This window comes from Loxodonta africana, chromosome 5 (genome assembly GCF_030014295.1).
Source record: "Loxodonta africana isolate mLoxAfr1 chromosome 5, mLoxAfr1.hap2, whole genome shotgun sequence".
Lineage (NCBI taxonomy): Eukaryota > Metazoa > Chordata > Mammalia > Proboscidea > Elephantidae > Loxodonta > Loxodonta africana.
The window spans coordinates 122,129,068-122,155,091 of NC_087346.1; the positions used below are offsets into that span (position 1 = coordinate 122,129,068).

Sequence of the window (26,024 nt, forward strand, 5' to 3'; positions counted from 1 at the left end):
GCCATGCTGGCCTTCGAAGCGTTCAGTTTATTCAGGAAACTTCTTTGCTTTTGGTTTAGTACAGTTGTACTGACCTCTCCTGTATTGTGTGTTATCTTTCTCTTCACCTAAAATAGTTCTTATCTTCTACCAATTAGTGAAAACGCCTATTCCTCGCTCCTTCCCTCCCTCTTGTGACCATCAAAGAGTATTTTCTTCTCTGTTTAAGCTATTTTTTGAGTTCTTATCTTATAATTGTGGTCTCATACAGTATTTGGCCTTTTGCAACTGACTAATTTCACTCAGCATAATGCCTTCCAGACTCCTCCATGTTATGAAATGTTTCACAGATTCATCATTGTTCTTTATCAATGCGTAGTATTCCACTGTGTGAATATACCATAATTTATCCATTCATCCATTGATGAGCACCTTGGTTGCTTCCATCTTTTTGCTGTTGTAAACAGTGCTGCAGTGAACGTGGGTGTGCATATATCTGTTCATATAAAGGCTCTTATTTCTTTAGGATATATTCCAAGGAGTGGGATTGCTGGATTGTATGGTATGTGGTCTTTAATCTTCATTAGTAAGTGCTTCAAGTCCTCTTCACTTTACACAAAAAAGGTTGTGTCATTTGCATAACGCAGATCGTTAATGAGTTTTCTTCCAGCTTCTCAGACTATTAGCTCAGCATACAGATTGAATAGGTATGGTGAAAGAATACAACTCTGAGGCACACCTTTCCTGACTTTAAACCACGCAGTATTCCCTTACTCTGTCCAAACAACTGCCTCTTGACCTATGTGCAGGTTATGAGCCCAATTAAGTGTTCTGGAATTCCCATTCTTTGCAATGTTATCCATAATTTCTTACGATCCACATAGTTGAATGCTTTTGCATAGTCAATAAAACACAGGTAAACATCTTTCTAGTATTCTCTACTTTCAGCCAGGATCCATTTGATATCAGCAGTGATATCCCTAGTTCTGTGTCCTCTTCTGAATCCGGCCTGAATTTCTGGCTGTTCCCTGTCGATATGCTGCTGCAGCCACTTTTGACTGATCTTCAGCAAAATTTTACATGCGTGTGATATTAATGATATTGTTCTATAATTTCCACATTCAGTTGGATCACTTTTCTTGGGAGTAGGCATAAATATGGATCTCTTCCAGTTGGTGGGCTAGGTAGCTGTCTTCCAGATTTCCTGGCATAGATGATTGAGCACGTCCAGCACTGCATCCCTTTGTTGAAACATCTCAGTTGATAGTCCATCAATTCCTGGAGCCTTATTTTTCGCCAATGCCTTCAGTGCAGCTTGGACTTCTTCCTTCAGTACCATCGGTTCCTAATCATGTGTTACCTCTAAAGTGAAAGGAAAATGTGATGAAGGAAAAGAACTAAGCAGAAGATTTCAAAGGGTGGCTCAAGAAGACAAGATAAAGTATTATGATGACATGTGCGACGACCTGGAGGTAGAGACCAAAAGGAAAGAACACACTTGGCATTTCTCAAGCCATAAGAACGGAAGAAAAAATTCAAGCCTCGATTTGCAATACTGAAGGATTCTACAGTGAAAATACTGTACACAGGAAGCATCAAAAGAAGATGGAAGGAATACACAGAGTCATTATACCAAAAAGAATTGGTCGACATTAAACCATTTCAGGAGGTAACATATGATCAGGAACCAATGGTACTGAAGGAAGAAGTCCAAGCTGCACTGAAGGCCTGGCGAAAAACAAGGCTCTGGGAATTGACGGGGTATCAGTTGAGATGTTTCAACAAATGGTTGCAGCCCTGAAGGTACTCACTCCTATATGCCAGGAAATTTGGAAGACAGCTACCTGGCCAGCTGACTGGAAGATCCCACATTTATGCCTATTCCCAAGAAAGGTGAGCCAACCGAATGTGGAAATTATTGAACAATATCATTAATATCACAGGCAAGCAAAATTTTGCTGAAGATCAGTCAAAAATGGCTTCAGCAGTATATCGACAGGGAACTGCCAGAAATTCAAGTAGTATATCAACAGGGAACTGCCAGAAATTCAAGAGGATGTGAAACCAGGGATATCATTGCTGATGTTGGATGGATCCTGACTGAAAGCAGAGAACCCCAGAAAGATGTTTACGTGTGTTTTATTGACTATGCTAAGGCATTGGACTGTGTGATTCACAACAAGTTATAGATAACATTGCGGAGAATGGGAATTTTGGAACACTTAATTGCACTCATGAGGAATCTGTACATGGATCAAGAGGCAGTCTTTGAAACAACACGGAGGTACTGCATGGTTTAAAGTCAGGAAAGGTGTGCATCAGGGTTTCACCATGCCTATTCAATCTGTATGCTGAGCTGCTAATTTGAGAAGCTGGATTTTTTGAAGAAGAACCAGGGCATCAGGATTGGTGGATGACTTATTATTAACAACCTGCCTTATGCAGATGACACAACCTTGCTTGCTTACGTAAAGTGAAGAGGACTTTTAGCACTTACCGATGGAGATCAAAGACCACAGCCTTCAGTATAGATTATACCTCGACATAAAAGAAACAAAAGTCCTCACAACTGGACCAATAAGCAACATCATGGTAAATGGAGAAAAGATTGAGGTTGTCAAGGATTTCATTTTGCTTGGATCCACAATTAACACCCATGGAAGCAGCAGTCAAGAAATCAAAATATGCAGTGCATTGAGCAAATATGCTACAAAAGACCTCTTTAAAGTGTTGAAAAACCAAAGGCGTCACCTTGAGGACTAAGGTGTGCCTGACCCAAGCTGTGATGTTTTCAATCACCTCATATGCACGGGAAGGCTGGACAATGAATAAGGAAGATAGAAGAATTGATACCTTTGAATCGTGGTGTTGGAGAAGAATATTGAATATACCATGGACTGCCAAAAGAACGAACAAATCTGTCTTGGAAGATGTACAATCAGAATGCTCCCTAGAAGCGAAGATGGTGAGTCTGTGTCTTACATACTTTGGACATGTTATCAGGAGGGATCAGTTCCTGGAGAAGGACAGTAGAGGGTCAGCGAAAAAGAGGAAGACTCTCAATGAGACGGATTGACACAGTGGCTTCAACAATGGCCTGAAGCATAGCAGCAGTTGCCAGGATGGCACAGGACCGGGCAGTGTTTCGCTCTGTTGTGCATAAGTTCACTGTGAGTTGCAACTGACTCGATAGCCCCTAACGACAACAACTCAAATCAAGGTAAATGTTTCTAAACAAGCTTTGATGCTGTATTTCTGGAAATCACACCTTAAAACAACTTGCAAAAGGGCTTACCTGTGACTAAATGTGTTACGTGCCTGTTGCTTATTGTTCTGTTGGTAATAATTATGTACAAAAAAATTAAGCAGTACGTTTTTTATTTCAAAAATGATTGTGGAGGAAAAGAGTTTTATATCTGAGAATTAGGTTTGCATATGGTATTGTGGTCTCTTTTTTTTTCTTTTGACACTTTAGCATTTAGCGTGTAACACAGGAATATGTCATTGACAAAGGCATTTTCTGCCTTTCATCGTCTTTATTTTTATTTTTTCTGCACTCCTGTTTTTTGTTTTTCTGCTCCTATGGTGATGCTTGAAGAAGATACGTGCTTTTCTTCTTACCATTTATACCTGCTTGTCGGTGTTTGCTGACACTTCTAATTAGTTGAGACCACACTTGGGGGCAGTTGGCACATAATATATGCAGAGTCATAGCTGTGCCTCTTGGAATGCAGTTTTAAGATGTGGTTTCCAGAAACATTGCATCAACGCTTGTTCAGAGACGTTTACCTTGTTTTGGTGTGTCTCATTTCACTACTTTCGCTCATGGATATTATGTGTATTCTGTACTTCTTGGTTCTTATTGAAGTGTACTATGCATAAAATTACACATACATGCATTTTCAAAAGCTGAACATGTTTGTATAACTCAGTACCGAGATAAAACTGGCCTTTTTTAAAGTTTAATTATGTTGTCTGGGAGAAAAATTAACCTATATGAATCTGTTTTGTACATTGGAGGAAAATGTGACCTTTAAACTGTTTCCTTTTACTTTCGCATTAGCTTATTTCCTGTTACATAATGTATTTAAAAGGTAGCTGTATTATTCAACTAGTGTTATTGTGTATTTGTTGTTAGGTACCCTCAAGTCGATTTTGACTCATAATGACCTTATGTACAACAGAATGAAACTTTGTCTGGTCCTGCCCTATCCTAACAATGAAGCCCATTCTTGCAGCCACTGTGTCAGTCCGTCTCATTGAAGTCCTTCCTCTTTTTTGCTGACCCTCTATGCTGCCAAGCATGATGTCCTTCTCCAGGGTCTGGTCCATGCTGATCACAAGTCCAAAGTATGTGAGACGTAGTCTTGCCATCATCCTTTCTAAGGTGCCTGTACTTCTTTCAAGACAGATTTGTTCTTGTTTCTGGCAGTCCATGGTATATTCAATATGCTTTGTTAACTCCATAATTCAAAGGTATCAATTCTTCGGTCTTCCTTATTCATTGTTGAGCTTTTGCATGCATGTGAGGTGATTGAAAATACCATGGCTTGGGTCAGGCGCACCTTAGTCCTCAAAGAGATGTCTTTGCTTTTGAACACTTTAAAGAGGACTTTTGCAGCAGATTTAGTCAATGTAATATGTCATTTGATTTCTTGACTGTTGCTTCCATGAGCATTGATTGTGGATCCAAGTAAAATGAAATCCTCGACAACCTCAGTCTTTTCTCCGTTTATCATGATGTTGCTTATTGGTCCAGTTGTGAGATTTTTGTTTTCTTTATGTTGAGGTGTAATCCATACTGAAGGCTGTAGTCTTTGATCTTCATCAGCAAGTACTTCAAGTCCTGTTTGCTTTCAGCAAGCAAGGTTGAGTCATCTGCATATCACATATTGTTGATGAGTCTTCTTCTAATCCCGATGCAGCGGTTTTCTTCATATAGTCCAGCTTTTCGGATTATTTGCTCAACATACAAATTGAATAAATAGATAAAAGGATACAACAGTGACATAACCCTTACCTGATTTTAAGCCAGACAGTATCCCCTTGTTCTCTTTGAACCACTGCCTATTGATCTATGTACAGATTCCTCATCAGAACAATTAAGTGTTCTGGAATCCCATTCTTCTTAGTATTAGCCATAATTTTTTATGATCCACACAGTCGAATGCCTTTGCATAGTCAATAAAATACAGGTATATGTCTTTCTTATAGTCTCTGCTTTCAGCCATGATCCATCTGACATCAGCAATGATATTCCTGGTTCCACGTCTTCTTCTGAGTCCAGCTTGCATTTCTGGCAGCTCCCTGTTGATAATCGCTGCAACTGTTTTTGAATTACCCTCAGCAAAATTTTATTTTTGGGTAATGTTGCTGATAATGTTTGATAATTTTCGCATTCTGTTGGGTCACTTTTCTTTGGAATGGGCACAGATGTTGATCTTTTCCTGTTGGTTGGCCAGGTAGCTATCATGTAAATTTCCTACCCTAGTCGGAGGAACGTTTCCAGCATTGCATCTGTTTGTTGAAAAACATCTTAATTGGTATTATGTGTACTTTCAGAGCTTGTTTTTTGCCAGTGCTTTCAGTACAGCTTAGATTTCTTCATTTAATGCCATTGACTCTTGATAATATGTTACCTTCTGATATGGTTGGAGGTCAACCAGTTCTTTTTGCTATAGTGATTCTGTGTTCCTTCCATCTTCTTTTGATGGCTCCTGTGTCGTTTAGTATTTTGCCCATAGAATTCTTTAATATTGGACCTTGAGAGTTGAATTTTTTCTTCAATTTTTTCAGGTTTAGAAGTGCTGAGTGTGTCCTTCCCTTTTGATTTTGTAACTCCAGCTCTCTGCACATTTCATTTTAATATTTTGCTTTGTCTTCTCTAGCTACCCCTTGAAATCGTCAGTTCTTTTACTTCATCATTTCTTCTTTTAGCTTTAGCTACTTGATATTCAAGAGGAAGTTTCAGAGTCTCTTCTGACATCCATTTTGGTCTTTTCTGTCTTTTTAATGACCCTTTGCTTTCTTCATATATGATGTCCTTTACGTCACCCCCCAACTTGTCTGGTCTTCTGTCCTTAGTGTTCAGTGGGTCAAATCTATTCTTGAGGTGGTCTTTAAATTCAGGTGGAATGCACTGAAGGTCATTTTTGGGCTTTTATGGGCTTGTTTTAATTTTCTTCAGTTTCAGCTTGAACTTGCAGATAAGCAGTTGATGGTCTGTTCCGTAGTTGGCGCCTGGCCTTATTCTGACTGATGATGTGGAGCTTCTCCATTGTCTCTTGCCACAGGTGTAGTTGATTTGATTCCGGTGCATTCCATCTGGTAAGGTCCATGTGTGTAATCACGATTTATGTTGTTGAAAAAAGGTATTTGCAATGAATAAGACATGAAAAAACGTCTTGCAAAATTTTGTCATGTGATCTTGCATGTCCTTTTTTTTTTTTATCACCAAGACCGTATTTTCCAACTACTGATCCTTCTTTGTTTCCAGTTTTCATGTTCAAATTATCAGTAATTATCAGTGCATCTTGATTGCATATTTGATCAGTTTCACAGTGCAGAAGTTGGTAAAATCTTCAGTTTCTTCATCTTTGGCCTTTGTGGTTGATGCATAAATTTGAATAATTGTCGTATTAAGTGGTCTTCCTTGTAGGCGTGTTGATATGATTCTGTTACTGACAGCATTTCACTTCAGGGCAGATCTTGAAATGTTCTTTTTGATCATGAGTGCAACACCATTCCTCTTCAATTCATCATTCCTGGCATAGTAGACCATATGATTGTCCAATTTGGAATGGCCAATACCAGTCCATTTCAGCTCACTAATGCTTAAGATATTGATCTTTGTGCATTTCATTTCATTTTTGACCACTACCAATTTTCCTGGATTCATACTTGGTACATTCCACACTGCAATTATTAGTGGACCTTTGCAGCTGTTACTTCTTGTTTTGAGTTGTGCTGTATCAGTAAATGAAGGTTTCAAAAGCTTTACTCTATCCACATCAGTTAGGTCAACTCTGCTTTGAGGAGGCAGCTCTTCTCTAGTCATATTTTGAATGCCCTTCTACTGAGGGGCTCACCTTCTGTCACTATATCAGACAATATTCTGCTGCTATTCGTAAGGTTATTACTGGCATATATATATATATATACATATATATATATATTTTAGGATTAGATCACCAGGTCTGTCTAGTCTGTCAGTTTGTTATAATGTGGTTGCTTGCATGTTGCTTTGATTCTGGAAGCTATGCCATCAGTATTTCAAATATCAGCAGGGTCATCCAAGGTGTGCAGACCTTGCAGCCTAAGACTAGGAAGGATTTTGTATATTAGTATTATTTATTTACATGTAAGACTATTGCTTTTTTCCAGTGAAAAGTATTCATAAGAGAAATATATGTTGTTGTTGTTGGTTGCCATTGAATGAGTTGATTCCGACTCAGGGCGACCGTATGTATGCAGAGTAGAACTGCTCCATAAGGTTTTTAAGGCTGTGACCTTTGAGAAGCAGATTGCCAGGCCTGTCTTCCCAGTCGTCTCTGGCTGGGTTCAGACCGCCAACCCTCTGGCTAGTAGTCAAGTGTAGAACTGTTTACGCCACCCAGGGACTACAGAGAAATATACACTAACTACTTTCTAGCTGTCTTTGAAAGGAAGTGTAGTAAAAGGGTAAAATGTTCAGCTACTGTTAAGAATTATCTAAAACTTGAAAATCAGAAGAATGCACAGCATGTTCTTTCAGTGCCCCTATTGGGGATATTGTTTAACAGGTTCGCCCTAAGGATTTTTGGATATTTAATTTAAAGTCTAATTCCTGTGTTTGACTTTGCTATTCATTATTTGGTTAGAACCCAGACACTGCGAAGTTACCTGTCTTGTAGATTTTTGCCCAGTGGAAATTGTAACCTCAAAGTTTATGGCTTTATTGCTCTGTGGGGCATTAAACCAGCTTTTTAAAATCTAATCTAGTGGAAAAAAAAAAAAAAACCTAGTAGTTTTATTGTAATACTTTTTTTTTTTCTCTAATACTGATTTTAAAATGCCATTCCCAATGGGCTGTACAGTCGGTCCTCTGTAGCTGCGGGTTCCTCATTTGTGGATTCAGCTAACTGCAAATTGAAAATATTTAGAGGAAAAAAAGAAGTTCCAAAAAGCAAAACCTGAATTTGCCCCATGCAGAGCACTGTGTTGAATCCTCAGGAATGAGGCGATGTGTAGGCAACCCTTGCTGTAGGCTCCCACCATTTCAGAGAGCCTCAGTTTCCCTAGCACTGGTTGTCTGAGCAATGCTCGCCTTGGTTCGTTTGCTACTTGTGTTTTGTGCACCCTTTGTTTCTGTGGGGAAAAAAAGCTCCTAAAAAGCAATTAAGTGGTCAGAGCAGCCCCTCAAAGGCTAAGAGGGAGCATAAAGTGCTATCTTGTTGAGAAAATTAAAATCTTAGCTATTTTGAAAAGTGGCAGGTCATCTGCCGAAGTTGCCTGTAAGGTTGGTAAGAATGAATTGAGCATTCGCATGATGAAGCTGAAATTCATGGAAGTGTTAGTATTGCCCTTATGACCAAAATTGGTCTCTCTGGTTCATGATAAAGTGCTTGTGAAGACTGAGAAAGCATTAAGTGTAAGTGGTAACAACTCTTTACATAGCATTTATATTGTATTAGATATTATAAGTAATCTAGAGATGATTTGAAGTATATGGGAGGATGTGAGTAGGTCATATGCAAATACTATGCCATTTTCTATAAGGGACTTGAGCACCCTCAGATTTTGGGATATGCAGGGTGTCTGGGAACCAACTCTTATGGATACCAAGGCACAACTGTTTCACAAATGCTCTTGGAGCCAGCTTTATCACCTTACTAAAACCAAAAAACCCACTATGAGTTGCTATGAGTCGGAATCGACTTGACGGAAGTGGGTTTATCACCTTACTAGTTCCCTCATTAATTAATGAGTTGAACTTTTGACGAATGTTCATTCTATATTAGTATAAGAGCCATTTTTTTTATCTTTTGAAATTCACGTTTGGACACTACCTTAACAATTCTGCTCTGTTCCTTAGGGCTACACCTAGGATTGGCATTCTAGGGCATACAAAGCAATGCACCAAGATTCCAAGATTTTAGTGAATGGAAGTTATTATCCTAACTTCTACTGTGTTTTCTTCAGAGAAAGTTTATAATGTAAATCTAGATTTAAAAAATTAAAATGTGGTAGTAAATTACCTCTTTTTTCCACCCCCCCACCCCCGCAGGCTTACTGTGGAGAAAACAACATGTGAGAAAATTTTCTCTTGCAAATGACAGCGCAAGAACCAATACTTCGAAGTACATTCTCTTGTGTGTCTCATTGTACTGTTTTTTAATAATTCAGCTTAGTAATGAAGCCACCATTATGACCTCAGTCAGTGAAATAAATGTTGATATCAAAGATTTCCTAATGAGCATTAATTTGGAGCAGTATCTCTCCCATTTCCGTGACTTTGGTCTTAATACTGTAAAGGACTGTGCAGCAATAAATGACAGCCTGCTACACAAAATTGGAATATCACCGACAGGACATCGTAGGAGAATACTTAAGCAATTACAGATCATCTTATCAAAAATGCAAGATACCCCGATATATGCAAATGTTCATAAAACAAAGAAGAATGACAAGACTTCAGAGAATAGCCATGCCCTGTCTTCTGATTCCTGCATAGAGCTTTCAGATTCTGGCAGCGCTCACACTCCCAGCCCAGTGCACTTGGAGACAGTTACAAAGCATCTCGATCAAAATGATGTTAGTGTAGAAAGTAGCCAGTCTCTTAAATCAGATGATAAGTTGTGTCTTCCTGTGCACAGCGTTCCCCTTCCAGGAAAAGAACCACACCTGGATTTGGGTTCTTCTCAAGATTCTTCTCTTGGTAGTGAAAATTTTAAAACAGAATCTCTGATTACAAAGAAGACTGTGGATTGTACCATCAAAGAACAGCAAACGGAAAGAGCTGACTTGACATCAGAGAATCTTAGCAAGCTTCCTAATTCGGATCCTGAATGCCGTTCTTCCCCTGGCTCTTCAATATCGGAAGCAAGTTCTGGAAATGGGACTAATGGTTTATTAGCAAAGCCACCACCATCTCCTTTCTTTCAGTTTCAAGGAGAAATGGTTGTAAATGATCTGTATGTTCCATCATCGCCAAACTTAGCACCTGTGCGAAGTCGTAGCAAGTTGGTTTCAAGACCATCCCGATCTTTCCTGCTAAGACATCGGCCTGTACCAGAGATTCCGGGGTCAACAAAAGGAATTTCAGGAAGGTAAGAACTTTTATAATAAACTAGAAATATTTGGTTTCGGGGAATTTAGTTATTTTTAATGATTATATTTTTAGTGTTCATTTTTAAATTTGACTTGCATTTATTTACCTACTCAGCCAATGTTTTCTTTGTTCTCTTTTAAAATTTTTTCCTCATGCCATGTAGAGAGTCCAGTTTATGACTGAGGCTCTTCTGCTTTCCCCAGTTAAGTTGGGCAAGATTTCTTCCCTTAATTCTACCTGGATATTCCTTCCCTCCCCTTCCTTCTACACTGGTGGCACACTCTGCATTTAGAGCACTTCTCATATTTGAGTTGCTGACTCTCTGTCTTCTCACTGGATAGTGCTCTTTGGCAGGGGCCGTGTTTTTAATATTTTTATCTCCAGTGCCTGGCACAATGCTTGGTACCGATTAGTAATTTTCAACAGACATCCATTGAATACCTACTTGGTACTAGTCACTGTATTAGATGCAGGGGATCTGAAGAGGAATTAAAGAGCTTATGGTCTAGTGGAGGAGGCAAGAGTAAACAGATGGCAACTGTACCTTATGAAACCAGATACGGTAGAGACCAGAACTCAGGAGAGGGGCTCTGCTAGCATGCGGGGTCATAGATATCCTGTGGTGACTGCAGACTCTCAGAGGAGCTGACTTGAGCAGAGAGCTTTCATCTGTTTCTCAAAGTTACACCTAAAAATAGTTGTGGTTTTCTCTAGGATTGAGGTGGGATGTTACTTTTTCCGCTAGAAGCTAACACTTTTCTCCCAGCTGAGAGGCATGAGGATGTTCAAATTTGACTGTTAATGCCGAGTTACTAAATGCTATTACAGACTTCCTGCACAGGCTCTAGGCTAGCTAGCATTTCTGCCAGATCCCGCCTCCCCACTAGTTAGTATCCATTCTGTGACCAATTCTTGTTCCCTTTGTCTCTTTGTTTTATTTTGTATATTTTCACCACAACTAAAAAAAATATACCAGTTCACCAATTTCTACACATATAATTCAGTGACATTGATTACATTCAAGTCATGCAACCGTTCTCAGTATCCTTTTCCAAATTATTATCGTTGACGTAAAGTCACAGCCTCCTAAGTAAAATTCCTCCCCTTTCCATCTCCCTCCCACCCCTGATAACAACTAATAATTTTTGGTTTCTATATATTTGCTTATGTCATGTAAATGAGGTCATATAATGTTTGCCGTATTGAAACTGATTCATTCAGCCTGTTTTCAAGGTTTGTTTATGTTGTGACATGCCTCAGGACTTCATTTCTCCTTTTGGCTGGGTAATATTCCATTGTATGTATATACCACATTTTGTGTATCCAATCATCCGTTGATGGACATTTTGACGTTTTTCACCTTTTGGCTGTTAGTGAAAAGTACTGCAGCGAATGTTGGTGTACAGGTTTCTGTTGTGTTTCTGCTTCACTTCTTCTGGGTATATACCTAGTGTTAAAACAAAAATAATATTAAACCAGTAATAGACATTGATTTAAGCTTATTTAATATACGATTTGCAAATCAGGGAAACACTTCTGACAAGAGAAGTGTTCTGAAGAAGAAACATCTTTCAAAGATTTCTTAAAATTTTATTTTTTTGTGTGTTTTAGGTGAAAGTTTACAGTGCAAATTAATTTCTCATTCAAAAATTTATACACAAGTTTTGTGACTTTGGTTGCAATCCTCGCAATGTGTCTGCACTCTCCCCCTTTCCTTTTCCACTCCGGATTTCCGTATCCATTCGTCCAGGTTTCCTGTCCCTTCCTGCTGTCTCATCTTTGCTTTTGGGCAGGTGTTGCCCATTTGGTCTCGTATACTTGATTGAACTAAGAAACACATTCCTTGCGTGTGTTACCATTTGTTTTATAGGCCTGTCTAATCTTTGGCTGAAAGGTGGACTTCAGGAGTGGCTTCAGTTCTGAGTTAGCAGAGTGCCCGGAGGCCGTAGTCTTGGGGATTTCTCCAGTCTCTGTCCGACCATTAAGTCTGGTCTTTTTTTGTGAATTTGAATTGGCGTTCTGCATTTTTCTTCTGCTCTGTCTGAGGCTCTATATTGTTACCCCTGTCAGAATGATCAGTGGTGGTAGCCGGGCACCATCTAGTTCTTCTGGGCTCAGGCTTGTAGAAGCTGTGGTTCATGTGGTCCATGAGTCCTTTGAACTTACATTTTCCTTGTATCTTTGGTTTTCTTCATTCTCCTTTGCTCTGAACGTGATGGGACCAATAGATTTTAGAGGGCCGCTTGCAAGCTTTTAAGACCTCAGGCACAACTTACCCAAGTAGGATGTAGAACATTTTCTTTATGAACTGTGTTAATGCCTCTTGGCCTAGATGTCCCCTGGAACCATGGTCCCCAGCCCTCAGCCCCACTAACTCCGTCTCTCAAGGTGTTTGGATGTGTCTAGGAGGCTTCTATGGTTTTGCCTTGGTCAAGTTGTGCTGACTTCCCCTATATTGTGTGTTGTCTTTCCATTCACCAAAGTTACCACTTCTCTACTGTCTTGTTAGTGATTTCCCCTCCCCACCCCTTTCCTCCCTCTCAACCGTCAAAGAGAGCTTTTTTTCTGGTTTTCTGTGTGTAAACCTTTTCTTGGGTTTTTATAATAGTAATCTTATACAATATTTGTCCTTCTGTGATTGAGTTATTTCACTCAGTGTAATGCCCTCCAGATTCATCCATGTCGTGAGATGTTTCACGGATTCATCATTGTTCTTTATTGTTGCATAGTATTCCATTGTGTGTGTGTACCTTAATTTGTTTATTCATTCTTCTGCTGATGGGTGCTTAGGTTGTTGCCATCTTTTTGCTATTGTGAATAATGCTACAGTGAACATGGGGGTGCATATGTCTATTCATGTGATGGCTCTTATTTCTCTGGGATATAGTCCTAGGAATGGGATTGCTGGATCATATGGTATTCCTATTTCTAGCCTTTTAAGGAGGTGCCATATCATTTTCCTAGTGGCTGTACCATTTTACATTCTCATCAGCAGTGCATAAGAGGTCCAGTCTCCTCACAACCACTCCATTTGTTATTTTCAGTTTTTATGATTATGCCAGTAATGTCGGGGCTGAGATGGTATCTCATTGTAGTTTTGATTTGCATTTCTCTAATAAGAATGATAGCAAGCATTTCCTTATGTGTCCGTTAGCCACCTGAGTGTCGTCTTTGGTGTTTTGGTGAAGTGTCTGTTCATATCCCTTCCCCATTTTTTAATTGGATTATTTGTCTTTTTGTTGTGGTGGTGTTGAAGTATTTTATAGATTTTAGAGATTAAACCCTTGTCAAATATGTCGTAGCCAAAAATTTTTTTGTGAAGATTTTTATATCCCATTTTATTATGACTCCTTGGGTAGTAATTATAGATTGCCATGGAAAAAAGGTCGGGATAGAATTGATAAAACAATTTGTGGTCATGCAGGATTCTACACAGTACTGTCTTGAAGAACATTTAATTACTGATAGAGCCTAAGACAGAGCTTCTAGTCTGACCTTTGGAGTTTCTGTTTGTTGAAACTGCACATAAGTAATTCTTTAAAAGAACATAATTCCCAAGGGAAAATGTTCTTCACCAATTAAGCCACACCACTGTTTGATGTTGAATAAGGAAGACCTAAGAAGTGATGCCTTTGAATTACAGTGTTGGTGGATAATATTGAATATACCATGGACTACCAGAAGAACAAACAAATCTGTCTTGAAAAAAATACAGCCAGAACGTTCCTTAAAAGCAAGGATGGCAGGACTTTATCTCAGGTACTTTGGACCTGTTACCAGGAATGACCAGCCCCTGGAGAAGGACATCATGCTTGGCAAAGTATAGGGTCAATGAAAAAGAAGAAGATCCTCAATGAGATGGATTGACACAGTGTGTGCAACAATGGGCTCAAACATAGCAATGATTGTGAGGCTGGTGCAAGACTGGGCAGTGTTTTCTTCTGTTGTATGTCAGGGTCCCTGTGAATGATGGCATCTAACAACAGCAGCATTGTTTGACCTAAAGATAACCCTCAGGAAATCAGTTTTCTCAAGGCTCAAGTTTCAAAGATTATCTCAGGGCGATAGCCTGGGTGGATCATTTCAACCTCAATTGAATCCAGAAGTAGGGATTTCATGAGAATTAAAAATTCTGATCCTCACTAGGATTGGGATTGCTGGGTTATGTGGTAGTTCTATGTTCAACTTTTTGAGGAACTACCAAACTGTTTTTCACAATAACTGTACCATCTTACATTCCCACCAGAGATGAATGAGGGGTCCTATTTTTCCACAACCTCTGGGAAATAATAATTGTTCTCCTGCCCTTAGGCACCCTTAGTAATTGCAGTGCAAGATACAGTAGTATTTGCAAGAGAAAATAATGGCAATTTACAAGACTATGTTAATTTAAGGGCCTCCCGTTAGAACTTAAGTTCTTTGAGGGTTGAGATCTTGTTTTATTTGTGTTTATCTTTGAATGCATAGTGCTAATATAATGTCTTACATTTACTAGTTAGTAAATAATAGTAGTGTTATTTCTTAAACACCTAGGTGCTATCTTGGTTTATTAGTTTCCATGGGTTATATAATCCTGGCAATAGCCCTGTGAAGTTGGTAATATTCGCCCAGTTTTGCATATAAAAAAAATAAATAAAATTTTTTTTTTTTTTTTTTTTGCATATGAGGAAGCTGAGCCTTAGGTTAAATGATTTCCCTGGGATCATTCTGGTAGTAAACTTGGGTTTCATCCTGACAGCTGACTCCAGAGCCCATTTTCTTAACAACTGCATTTAATACGTATTTAAAAATGTTGATTATATATATAATAATTGGATTACTTCTGGGGAATTTAGAAGGTCACCAATTTTTGTATGACACTTTAGCTTAGAAATATTTTGTTAATGTAAAACAACAGAAAGTAAATGAAAAATTACAAGTGTTTACATGTCAAAGACTTTTGACATGTGGGAAGAGTCTACTGTGAGTACACGTATTAAACCTGCTTCTTTAGCAAAACAGTATCCTTTTGGGAATCATAAGGATAATTTAAGATAAGAAACATTTGGTTTAAGTTTCAAGCAGAGTGTACTGTTTTTCTTAAATTTTGTTGAGAATCTTTTGATCACGGAGCAGCAACTATAAGCATTGTACAAGAAAGTCTTGTTATTCACATTGTGATTATGAGTCTTTGTAAATTAGAATTAAGGTGGTAACATGAAAATTAGTAGTAACTAACGTTCATAAAAGGAGCCCTAGTGGTGCAATGGTTAAGTGCTTGGCTGCTAACTGAAAGGTTAGTGGTTTGAATCCACCAGCTGTGCCATGGTTAGGGTTAGGGTTAGGGCAGTTCTACTCTACAGGTTTTTGGTTTAATGTTCTTGATAGCTACATTATAGTATTCTTTCTGATGTGATTTTTAGGCCAGATTACCCATTGTAGCCTTTCTTTTAGTCTTTGATTATGATATCACATGGATATTTTGCATTTGTAACTCTCAAGTCATAAAATGAGAAAACATTTTCATAACAGTATGACTGAGACTGGAGGAACCCTGTAGCCATGCCCCTGGATGCTCTGTTAATGCCAAACTAAAACCATTCCTGAAGCCCACACTGCTGACAAAGATTAGACTGGACTATAAAACATAAAATTGTACTGTGAAGAGTGTGCTTCTTAGTTCAGATACTCAAGACCAGATGGGCAGCTCCTGTCCAGAGGCAGGATGAGAAGGCAGGAAGGGACAGGACCTGGTTGGAGGGACGTGGGAAACTCGGAGCAAAATGGGGAAGTATGCTGTCTGTCACATTAAAGGGCTTGCAACTAGTGTCACATAGCAATGTGTGTATAAATTTTTGTATGAGAAGTTAACTTGAATGCTAAACTTTCACTTAAATCACAATTAAAAAAAAACGGGAAAAATGGACTTTTAGAGTTGAAGATTATAGCCATCTTTATACCAATGCAATCTTAAAATATAATTTTTAGTATATTTTTTTTTTTAATTAAGAAAAAAAAAAACCAAACTCATTGCTCTGGAGTCAATTCCAACTCATAATGACCCTACAGGGCAGAGTAGAACTGCCCCAATTGGTTTCCAAGGAGTGGCTGGTGGATTCAAACTGTCGACCTTTTGGTTGGCAGCCGAGCTCTTAACCACTTTGCCGCCAGGGCTCCTAGGGCCCATGGAAGTTGTGAGAGTATGCACTCTTGGAGCAGCAATGGACAAAATCACTGGCAGAGATGATCATGTGCCTTAAAAAATATGCAGAAGAAAAGAAAGTGGAGAATTCTAGAATTTTGGTAAGAATATTACATAAGTGGCTGATGATGTGGATTTTGAGACAGAAAAGCGCACTCAAAAAAGGAGAATTGAAAGAGGACAAGATTGAGAAGTGAAAGAGAAGGCTAGTGTGTACAGAGAAGTGGAAGAGACGACTAGTAAATAGGGTATGGTTGGAGATGGGATGTGTCAAATGGAAGATCTCAGGTGCCTTCTGATGACAAGGTCTGAGGAAGCTGTGCTGGAGGGAGTCCGTGATTCAAGGTGATGAGTTTAGTTAGAGAGAGAGGAATTGTGAGGTTTGAAAGCAAACATTAGGTAACAATGAATCCGGAAGGGTCTAAAATTTTTTTGGCACCAAAGCATGTATTTCCCAATGATTCCTATTACATTGATATTGCAAAACTCAGTCCTTACATTGTAATAGGGGAATTCCTGGATGGTGCAAAACGTTAACAAGCTTAGTTGCTAACCAAAAGGCTGGAAGTTCAAGTCCACGCAGAGGTACCTCAAAAGAAAGGCCTGGTGATCTACTTCCAAAAGCAGCCTTTGAAAACCCTATGAAGTACAGATCTAGTCTGACACATATAGGGTTGCCGTGAGTCAGAATCTACCCTGTGGCAGCTGGCAGCTGAGTACTAAATAGGAAGAGTTCTAAACTGGGAGAGAGATGACTTCATTCTAGATTCCCTTTACCACTAACTAGGTATAAATTAGGTAGATAACCTAAGCTCTTTGAGAGGGGACATAGCAAGTGGTATGCTTGAGGTATGTCCGAGCTCTGATTCCTGTCGCTCCCTAGTTCTACCCTGGTTGCAATACTGATTGCATAGGTAAAGTTGCCTTATAGTTGTATAGCATAACAATATAGCATAATAGCTACACCTGTGAGTCCAAAGGGTTAAGGGGTAGGCAGAACCTACAAATGGATATAAACATACAGATATAATAGGGATGGATAGTTCTTTTGTTCAAGAAAAGAGAGCATTTTGTTATCATTATATCACTTCTCCCTTTTTTAGTAATAAGGCATGAAGGACTATGCCTCTACTTTTCCATTTCTTGTCTCTTGAAGTTAATTTCTGATCCTTACTGTAAATCGGAAACCCTGGTGGTGTAGTGGTTAAGTGCTACGGCTGCTAACCAAAGGGTCGGCAGTTCAAATCCACCAGGCGCTCCTTGGAAACTCTATGGGGCAGTTCTACTCTGTCCTGTAGGGTTGCTATGAGTCGGAATCGGCTTGAGGGCACTGGGTTTGGCTTTGGTTTTTAATGTAAATCAGAAATTTTGCAATCTTTGATACGTTCCAGAACGATGAAAATTTAGTTTATGTAATGTCTTCCCCTTTTTAGTGTCTTGTTCAGTTGAGGCAGAAGCAGCTGTGAATGATGGCTAAGAATAAAAAGTAACATCAAAAAAAAAAGAAGAAAAAAGATATTTTCAGACACGCAGTCTGTTTTTCCTAGTGGTCATCCCCTGTGTTATAAGTAGGGATTACAAGATTTTAAATTGTTATGACTTTTCAAATAAAACTATGGATTATATGAGATTCTTTTTAGACAAGTAATAACACGTACAAATGATGTATGTTAAAAAATTATCAAAACTCACCAAAGTCTGAACGTGAGGTTTGTTCTGAGCAGTTACTCTGTATGCTTATAGGGAGGCCATTTTGATTCCAGAAAAAGCGAATGAATGGAAGGAGCTAGGTACAGTGAAGCTTATAATGAGAACAGGAGGAAAACAATACAGAAGATCAACCGTTGGCTAATGTTAACATGATTAATTGAACCCTGCCACCTCCCTTTTACTGAGATAACTGATAACAGATTGCTTCTGGCCTGGCTTGCTAATAATTTGGCCTTCCACCCACCTGCAGCCATTAGGCTTTTTGAGGTTTAATTTAAGAGGTAATGGTTTGACAGTTATTATTTTCTAGCTGGATAAGACAAATTTAGCCAATGGTTGATGTTCTATATTTTTCCTTCCTCTTCTCATTACAAGCTTCATTGTACCTAGCTTCTTTGAGCCATTGCTTTTCCTGGAATCAAAATGGCCTCTCTGTAGGTGTATAGGGAGCCTAGCAGAGCAGTGGTGGTTAAGAGATCGGCTGCTAACCAAAAGGTTGGCAGTTAGAATCTACCAGCCACTCCTTGGAAACCCTATGGGGCAGTTCTACTCTGACCTGTAGGGTCACCATGAGTCGGAATGGACTTGATGGCCACTGGCTTTGGTTTTTTTTTTTAAAAGGCATATAGAATAACTGCTCCGAATAAGCCCTGTGTTCAAACCTTGGTGAGTTTTGATTAATTTTTTAACATATACAATGCGCTGTTTGACTCCGAAATAAAAACATTCCTTTGGCCAATGCATTTAATTTAATTTCATTACTAATTAAAACAGTTCATGTGATGTTAGCTGCTGTGAAGTCAGCTGTGACTCATGGCAACACCGTGCACAAAAGGATCATACTGTAGACCCGTAGGATTTTTGTTGGGGCTGTGCTGGGCAATGAGCCTCTTCATTTCCTTTAATCTTTCTTGAGGGTCAGATCAGAGCAAGGCTTTAAGAACTGCGTCATCCTGATCACCTTCACCGGAGGGTCCCTCAGTCACCTGGAGGCCTCCAAGTAGAAAGCATCTTGCATTTTCACGAGAGTCATGGGAGCATCCTGTCATCTTTCCTAGGAGGCCCCGCTTAGTGCTTTGTGGCAGAAAGAAACAACCTTCTCCTCCTCACTGGCTTAATGATTTTTTTCTACATCTTTCAAGTCATTTTATCCTTGGCACAGGTCACCAAACCCTCTCCTTTAGGTGTAGTGCCTTTGAATGGTTTAGGGGACAGGGAACATAAAGCAGCTGAGGTAATGGGGGCTGTAAGAGATGCACTGAGAAAATTTATTAAGAATGGTTTTTGAGGATTTTTCAGAGGTTTGGAATCTAAATCTGAAGTCTGCATCCTTCCTTGAGCTTTATATTAAAAATAAAAATCCCAGACTTTGTAGACATACATAATAAAAAAAAATAGACATTAAAAACTAAAAAATCATACCCGTTGTCGTCGAGTCAATTCTGACTGATAAAGACCCTGTAAGACAGAGTAGAGCTGCCTCATAACACATAGCAACCCTACAGGGCAGAGTAAAACTGCCCCATAGAGTTCCCAAGGGGTAGCTGGTAGATTCGAACTGCCGACCTTTTGGTTAGCAACCTGAGCTCTTAACCACTGTGCCACCAGGGCTCCAGTATAAATACTAGAAATGGATACTATTTTAGACTTTAGTGTCTAAAATATATGAGCAAAAAGTGTACTGAAAAATAATAAGCAATTTGTTACACTGAATAACTAAAAACATTGCATCTTTTCTGTTCCAGAAAAAATTTCAAGGTTCAACTTATAGCAGAAAAATACTTAGAAATCTTAAAATTCAGTTGTATTGTTTTCAAATAGTTATTTATAAGCTTAATTAAGAAAATAGCCTAATGATTTCAACACTTGAAACATTTCAACTTGAATATCTAAATAATTAAATCAAAGTTTAAATAATACTCTGGTTTAATGTTACAAGGTAAAGGCAAGTATCAGCTTAATACTCTTTACAAGTAAAAAAAAATAGTCATTCGGTTTATACTTTTTATTTTTCTTTATTTAAAAAAAACCTTTGAAAAAATATTTTAAACTGTAACTTTTGCTAGTTGATTAAAAAAAATTTCATGGGAATGATGTATATAGACTTACGTCTTATAGTCCTCTTGTAATTATTACTTATTCTAAACATGGTTTTTGGAACTTCTCTGCATTGTAAGTTTCACATTATCTATCTCGGCTGTAGTTAACACCCACTCTTTTGATTTTGGAATTCAGGTTTGTGTTTTAACTTAGATGTCACGTCAAGGCAATTTCAAAAGTGCCGCCTAATGCTTGTGGTTGTTTTTCTTTTGAATTCGACTATGTAGTGAGTGACCTGTCGGCAGTGTGATGTGCATTGTGAGGACTTTATTTTGTTTGTTGTTTTAACATTCTGTGAAATGGTGATCTACTTAAGGTGTATGGTTATTTTCTGGTGTGACTGCCTTGACTAAGTAATAGACAAGTGTTCATAACGGGAGCTCTTGATCTTACCCTTTATGCTACTGCTTTTTTTGGCAATATTTAGCGATTAAAATATATATGATAGTGATAATATCTGTACGTATGCTGAATATTCACTTTGATAATCTAAATTATTCATTATTTCCCTTCTTTTCTATTCAGGTTTTTTAAATAAACCATTCTAATTCTTATACAAAATGTTGTTTTTCTTTACTTGCACACAAATTTGTTAATTCTACTTAAGGAATAAAAAAAAAAAAAGAAACCAAACCTGTTGCCCTTGAGTCAATTCGGACTTATGGTGACCATATGTTACAGAGTAGAACTGTACCTGAGGGTTTTCTTGGGTATAATTTTAACAGAAGCAGATTGCCAGGGCTTTCTTCCATGGTGCTGCTGGCTGAATTCAGACCACCAGCTTCAAGGTTAGCAGTCAAGTGCAAACTGTTTGCACCAGTTAGGGACCACTACTTAAGAGGTAGGACTTAGGTGTTTTCAAAGACCTTACAAACACCTTAGGATGTTCCAAGGGCATGGCTGTTCATCATAGGTAAACCGATCAGAACATCTATAGATTCCCTCTATTTCCAGAAAAAGTTTGATTTAGGGTTCTGAAAATAACGAAACTGACATGGCAAAAAACTTATCAGTATAAATCATTGACATAAAACTATTACTTGAGTTTAAAAATCTTACTTGCATTTGAGCACACGATTTACTCAGTAGGCTTTTTAATTTTGAAATTTCTTTTTTTAAAGCTACAAATGAAACTGTACATGCATACTCTTACAGGCTCATTTGCATATTGGACAGTTTCCATGCCTATCAGAGTGACATATATACTCTGATGTTTGTGATGCTTGAGAATGTTCTTATAAACACGTATTAGCTTGTTGAACCATACAGTGATCTAAAGCCCTGGGAAATTGTGGGGAGGGGCAGTGATACAAAGGTGATGAGGTCACAGCTTTCAAGGAATATATGAGGAAGAAGAAGCACCATCTCATTTTTTGGAGTTTAGCGAGTTAAACCTGACTTCCCTGTCAGAAATTGTAGTATGAGTCACCTTTAAGAAGTAGGATGAAAACTACAACAAAAATATTGAAAAGATTATTTTTAACTTGGAATATTTCACACATATGAAAAAAGTATGTAAAATAACAATACGATATAACATCACTTTTTTAAACTTAACAAGCATTAGTATCTTGCCATAATGAATTCAAAATTTTGTTCTGTTGAGAAATAATAAATTCAGCTAACTTCCCTACCCTTTCCGTCCCTGCCCAGAAAAAAACCAGTGTCCTGAAGTTGATATTTATCCTATTCATGCATGCTTTTGTACTTTTACGACAAATGCAGTAAAAGTATTTTGATTCATGAAGATAACTTTTATGACATGATGTGCTTTTGAAATTTGGTGTTTCACTTAATATTATTTTTGAGATTTGTCCACATTGGTGCATGTATTTTATGCAATAACTGTATGAAATCTACTGGATAGTAGAGTGTATATTATACAGCTGTGTATAAAGTGTAGCTGTATAGTTTTTCATTAAAAGAAGAAAAACACAGTTATTTCACTTCTAGGTTCTTTCCACTTTTTCACTATTACAAATGAAGTGTTTTCATACTCTTAAAGGCTTTACTAAACAAATGCACTCATTGGGTATGCCAGGAAGACCAAACATTGTTTTCTCTTATAAAAATAATAACATAATTCTTGCTAAGTGCTTACATTGTGAAGGGCACCGCCCATGAACTTTACAAACGATAGCTCATTACTGCTTACTCCTGTGCAGCAGCCCCCGTTTTTATTCCCCTTTACTAAATGAGGAAACCAGGCTCAGAGCTGTTAGGTAACTTGACCAAGGTCACAAAGCCCTACTAACTAGAGAAGATGATGACTGCTGCTTTTCTTTATAGGTTTTTAATTTTTGCACATCCCCTGTACTTTATATGTCAAATTTCAAAGTCATCTACCATTTTTCAGGCAACTGATGAGAAAATAGGGCAGAAGGCAGCAGAAAGAAGGAAAAAAAACCTCCTCAGCTTTGACCTTGAATACTAATTTTTCCTCTTGGAAACTGTGGGATTTGGCTTGATAGAGCCACTGTTTCTTTATTGGTAGTATTAAGACACCAAATCCTGCCTGATAGGGCTGTTCTGAGCATGACATATGAGGTACAGATATATAAAGCCTTGTGGTGGCCCAGTGGTTAAGAGCTCCGCTGCTAACCAAAAGGTCAGCAGTGTGAATCCACCAGCCACTCCTTGGAAACCCAACTGGGCAGTTCTACTCTCTCCTATAAGGTCACTATCAGTAGGAATCGACTTGACTACAACAGGTGTATGCTTTGGGCACAGTGTTGTTGCCAGATGCCTTTGAGTTGCTTCCAGCTCATAGCGACCCTATGTACAACAGAACGAATGAAACGCTGCAAGGTCCTGTGCCATCCTCACCATCACTGTTATGCTTGACCCCATTGTTGCAGCCACTGGGTCAATCCATCTCATAGAGGGTGTTCCTCTTTTTTGTTGACCCTCTACTTTACCAAGCGTGAAGTCCTTCTCCAGGGACTGGTCCTTCCTGATAACATATTCAAAGTACATGAGAACGAGGTCTCACCATCCTCACTTCCAAGGAGCACTCTGGCTGCATTTTTTCAAGACAGACTTGTTTGTTCTTCTAGCAGTTCGTGGTATATTTTTTTTTTTCCGCTATTAGGTATCAGATTATAGGGTGGCTTTTGATAATTTATTCATAGGTAAATGAGAATATAAATTGCTAACCACCCCCTTTTCAAAACAGCTGTTTCCAACTTGAGCTAATCTGTCAACTACAACAAATCAGATAAATTTGCTTAATAGATTTGGTAATTGCTTGCAGGTGGATATTGAATAGCAAAATCGGTAAAAATCATCACAATTTTTTTTTAATTTTATATAGTTAATAGTAAAACCAACAAAATATTGCTTAAAAATACCAGTAATGGATGCACTTTAAGTCATTCAAAGTCTTTTTTGAATTTGTTTATGTTTTCAGTAAGTTCATGTTGATTTTTTTTCAAGCATTGTGGTTTAGAACGTGGATGTGGAACTAGACTGTCTGGATTTGAATGTCAAAGTAGTTACTCATGAGTTGTTGAACTTGGGTAAGTCAGTAAACTGAGTGTCAATGAACTTCTTTAAAAAATGTGGATAATAATAGCTCTTACCGCTTAGGGTGTTAGTAACAGTTGGTATATGTAAAATTCTTAGACCTGTGTCTGGTACATAAAACCAAACCTGTTGCCATTGATCCAATTCTGACTCATAGAGACCTTATCCGACAGAGTAGAACTGCCCTGTAGGGTTTCCAAGGAGCGGCTGGTGGATCCAAACCATCTACTTTTTGGATAGCAGCCAAGCTCTTAACCAGGCCACCAGGGCAGTAAATGTTTAATAAGAGTTAGCAATATTTATTATTAATGCAAGTTACCAGTGATACAGCAAATATGAGAGCTGTTCCATTTGAGCATTTAAATCAATAATAGCATTTACATGTGTCAGTAATACACAAATATGTCAGAATAGCAACAGCTGTATCAAAGTATCAAAAATCTGGAGATAATGAAAAAAAGGGTGAATTTTTTTTTTTAACCACCTGGCAAACTTCTATGCCTCTCTCCTGCCAAAGGCTACCTCTTTTCTGACTTGAAATAGTGATTACTGTTACTGCTTTTTACGAGTTTTATCTCTTATGTCCCAAACACTATAGTTTTGCCTGTTTTGTTGGACATTTTCGTTAACATATGCAGTCATACAATGAGTATTCTTTTATGTATGGTTTCTTTTGCTCAACTTTTGTGAGTCTCCTTCATTTGGGTGCCTGTGGTTGTAGTTTGTTCATTTTCATTGCTGTTGTTTTATTGTATGAATAAAAAAAACAAAACAAAAACCAAACCCGTTGCCATCAAGTCGATTCTGACTCATAGTAACCCTGTAGGACAGAGTAGGACTGCCCCACAGGGTTTCCCAAAGAGTGGCTGGTGGATTCGAACTGCCAGCCTTTTTTTTAGCAGCCGCGCTCTTAACCACTGCACCACCAGGGCTCCATTGTATGAATATACCATGATATTGTATAAATATACCATGATATTTATTTTACCATTGATAGATGTGTCGTATTCTCAATGTTGCTCCAGTATTTTTTATATGTATGTATATGTACACATATATATTTATACACGTACAAATCAACTTTATATATAGTTTATATACAATAAAATGCACCCATTTTAAGCACATAGGTTGATGAGTTTTTTTTTTAGTTGTGCCTTAAGTAAAAGTATTTTTTTTTAAGTAAAAGTTTACAGTTTAAGTTAGTTTCTCATACAAAAATTTATACATACTTTGTTATGTGACCCTAGTTGCTCTCCCCGTACGTATAACAGCACACTCTTCCTTCCCGTACTGTATTTCCTGTGTCCATTCAACCAGCTCCTCTCCCTTTCAGCTTTCTCGTCTTGTCTCCAGGCAGGGGCTGCCCATCTAGTCACATGTATCTGCTTGAGCTAAGAAGCACACTCTTCACAAGTATCATTTAATGTCTTATGTAGTCCTGTCTAATCTTTGTCTGAAGAGTTGGTTTCAGGAATGGTATTAGTTTTGAGCTAACAGAGAGTCCAGGGGCCATGTCTTCTGGGGTCCCTCCACACTCACTCAGACCATTTAGTCTGGTCTTCTTACTAGAATTTGAATTCTGCATCCCAGTTTTCTCCTGCTCTGTCAGGGACTCCTTTGTGTTGCCTGTCATTGGTGGTAGCTGGGCACCATCTAGTTCTTCTGGTCCCAGGATGATGGAGTCTCTGGTTTACGTGGCAGCTTCTGTCTCTTGGGTTCATATTTTCCTTGTGACTTTGGTGGTCTTCATTCTCCTCTGCTCCGTGTGTGTGAGGACCAATTGATGCATCTTAGGTGGCTGCTTCCTAGCTTTTAAGACCCCACATGCCACTCACCAAAGTGGAATGCAGAACATTTTTGCATCTGTGTTCATGAGGGATATAGGTCTGTAATTTTCTTTTTTTGTGATGTCTTTTTTTTACCTAGTTTTGGTATCAGGGATATGCTGGCTTCATAGAATGAGTTTGGGAGTATTCTATCCTTTTCTATGCTCTGAAATACCTTCAGTAGTAGTGGTGTTAACTCTTCTCTGAAAGTTTGGCAGAATTCTCCAGTGATGCCATCAGGGCCAAGGCTTTTTTTTTTTTTTTGGGAGTTTTTAAATTACCTTTTCAATCTCTTCTTTTGTTATAGGTTTATTTAGTTGTTCTCCCTCTGTTTGTGTTAGTTTAGGTAGGTAGTGTGTTTCTAGAAATTTGTCAGTTTCCTCTAGGCTTT

At 38.4% G+C, this 26,024-nt stretch overlaps 1 protein-coding gene across 6 annotated transcripts in view; it reads left to right on the top strand.

The window, feature by feature from the left end:
• The window catches only part of ARAP2 (ArfGAP with RhoGAP domain, ankyrin repeat and PH domain 2), a 253,934-nt gene that overhangs the window by 13,836 nt on the left and 214,074 nt on the right, over positions 1-26,024 (top strand). For all 6 annotated transcript variants that reach the window (XM_064285968.1, XM_064285973.1, XM_064285970.1 and 3 more), the window contains one exon: positions 9,245-10,286. In XM_064285968.1, coding sequence (XP_064142038.1) covers positions 9,385-10,286 — 902 coding nt within the window. In that variant the 5' untranslated portion in view covers positions 9,245-9,384. The remainder of the gene's footprint in view (positions 1-9,244; positions 10,287-26,024) is intronic.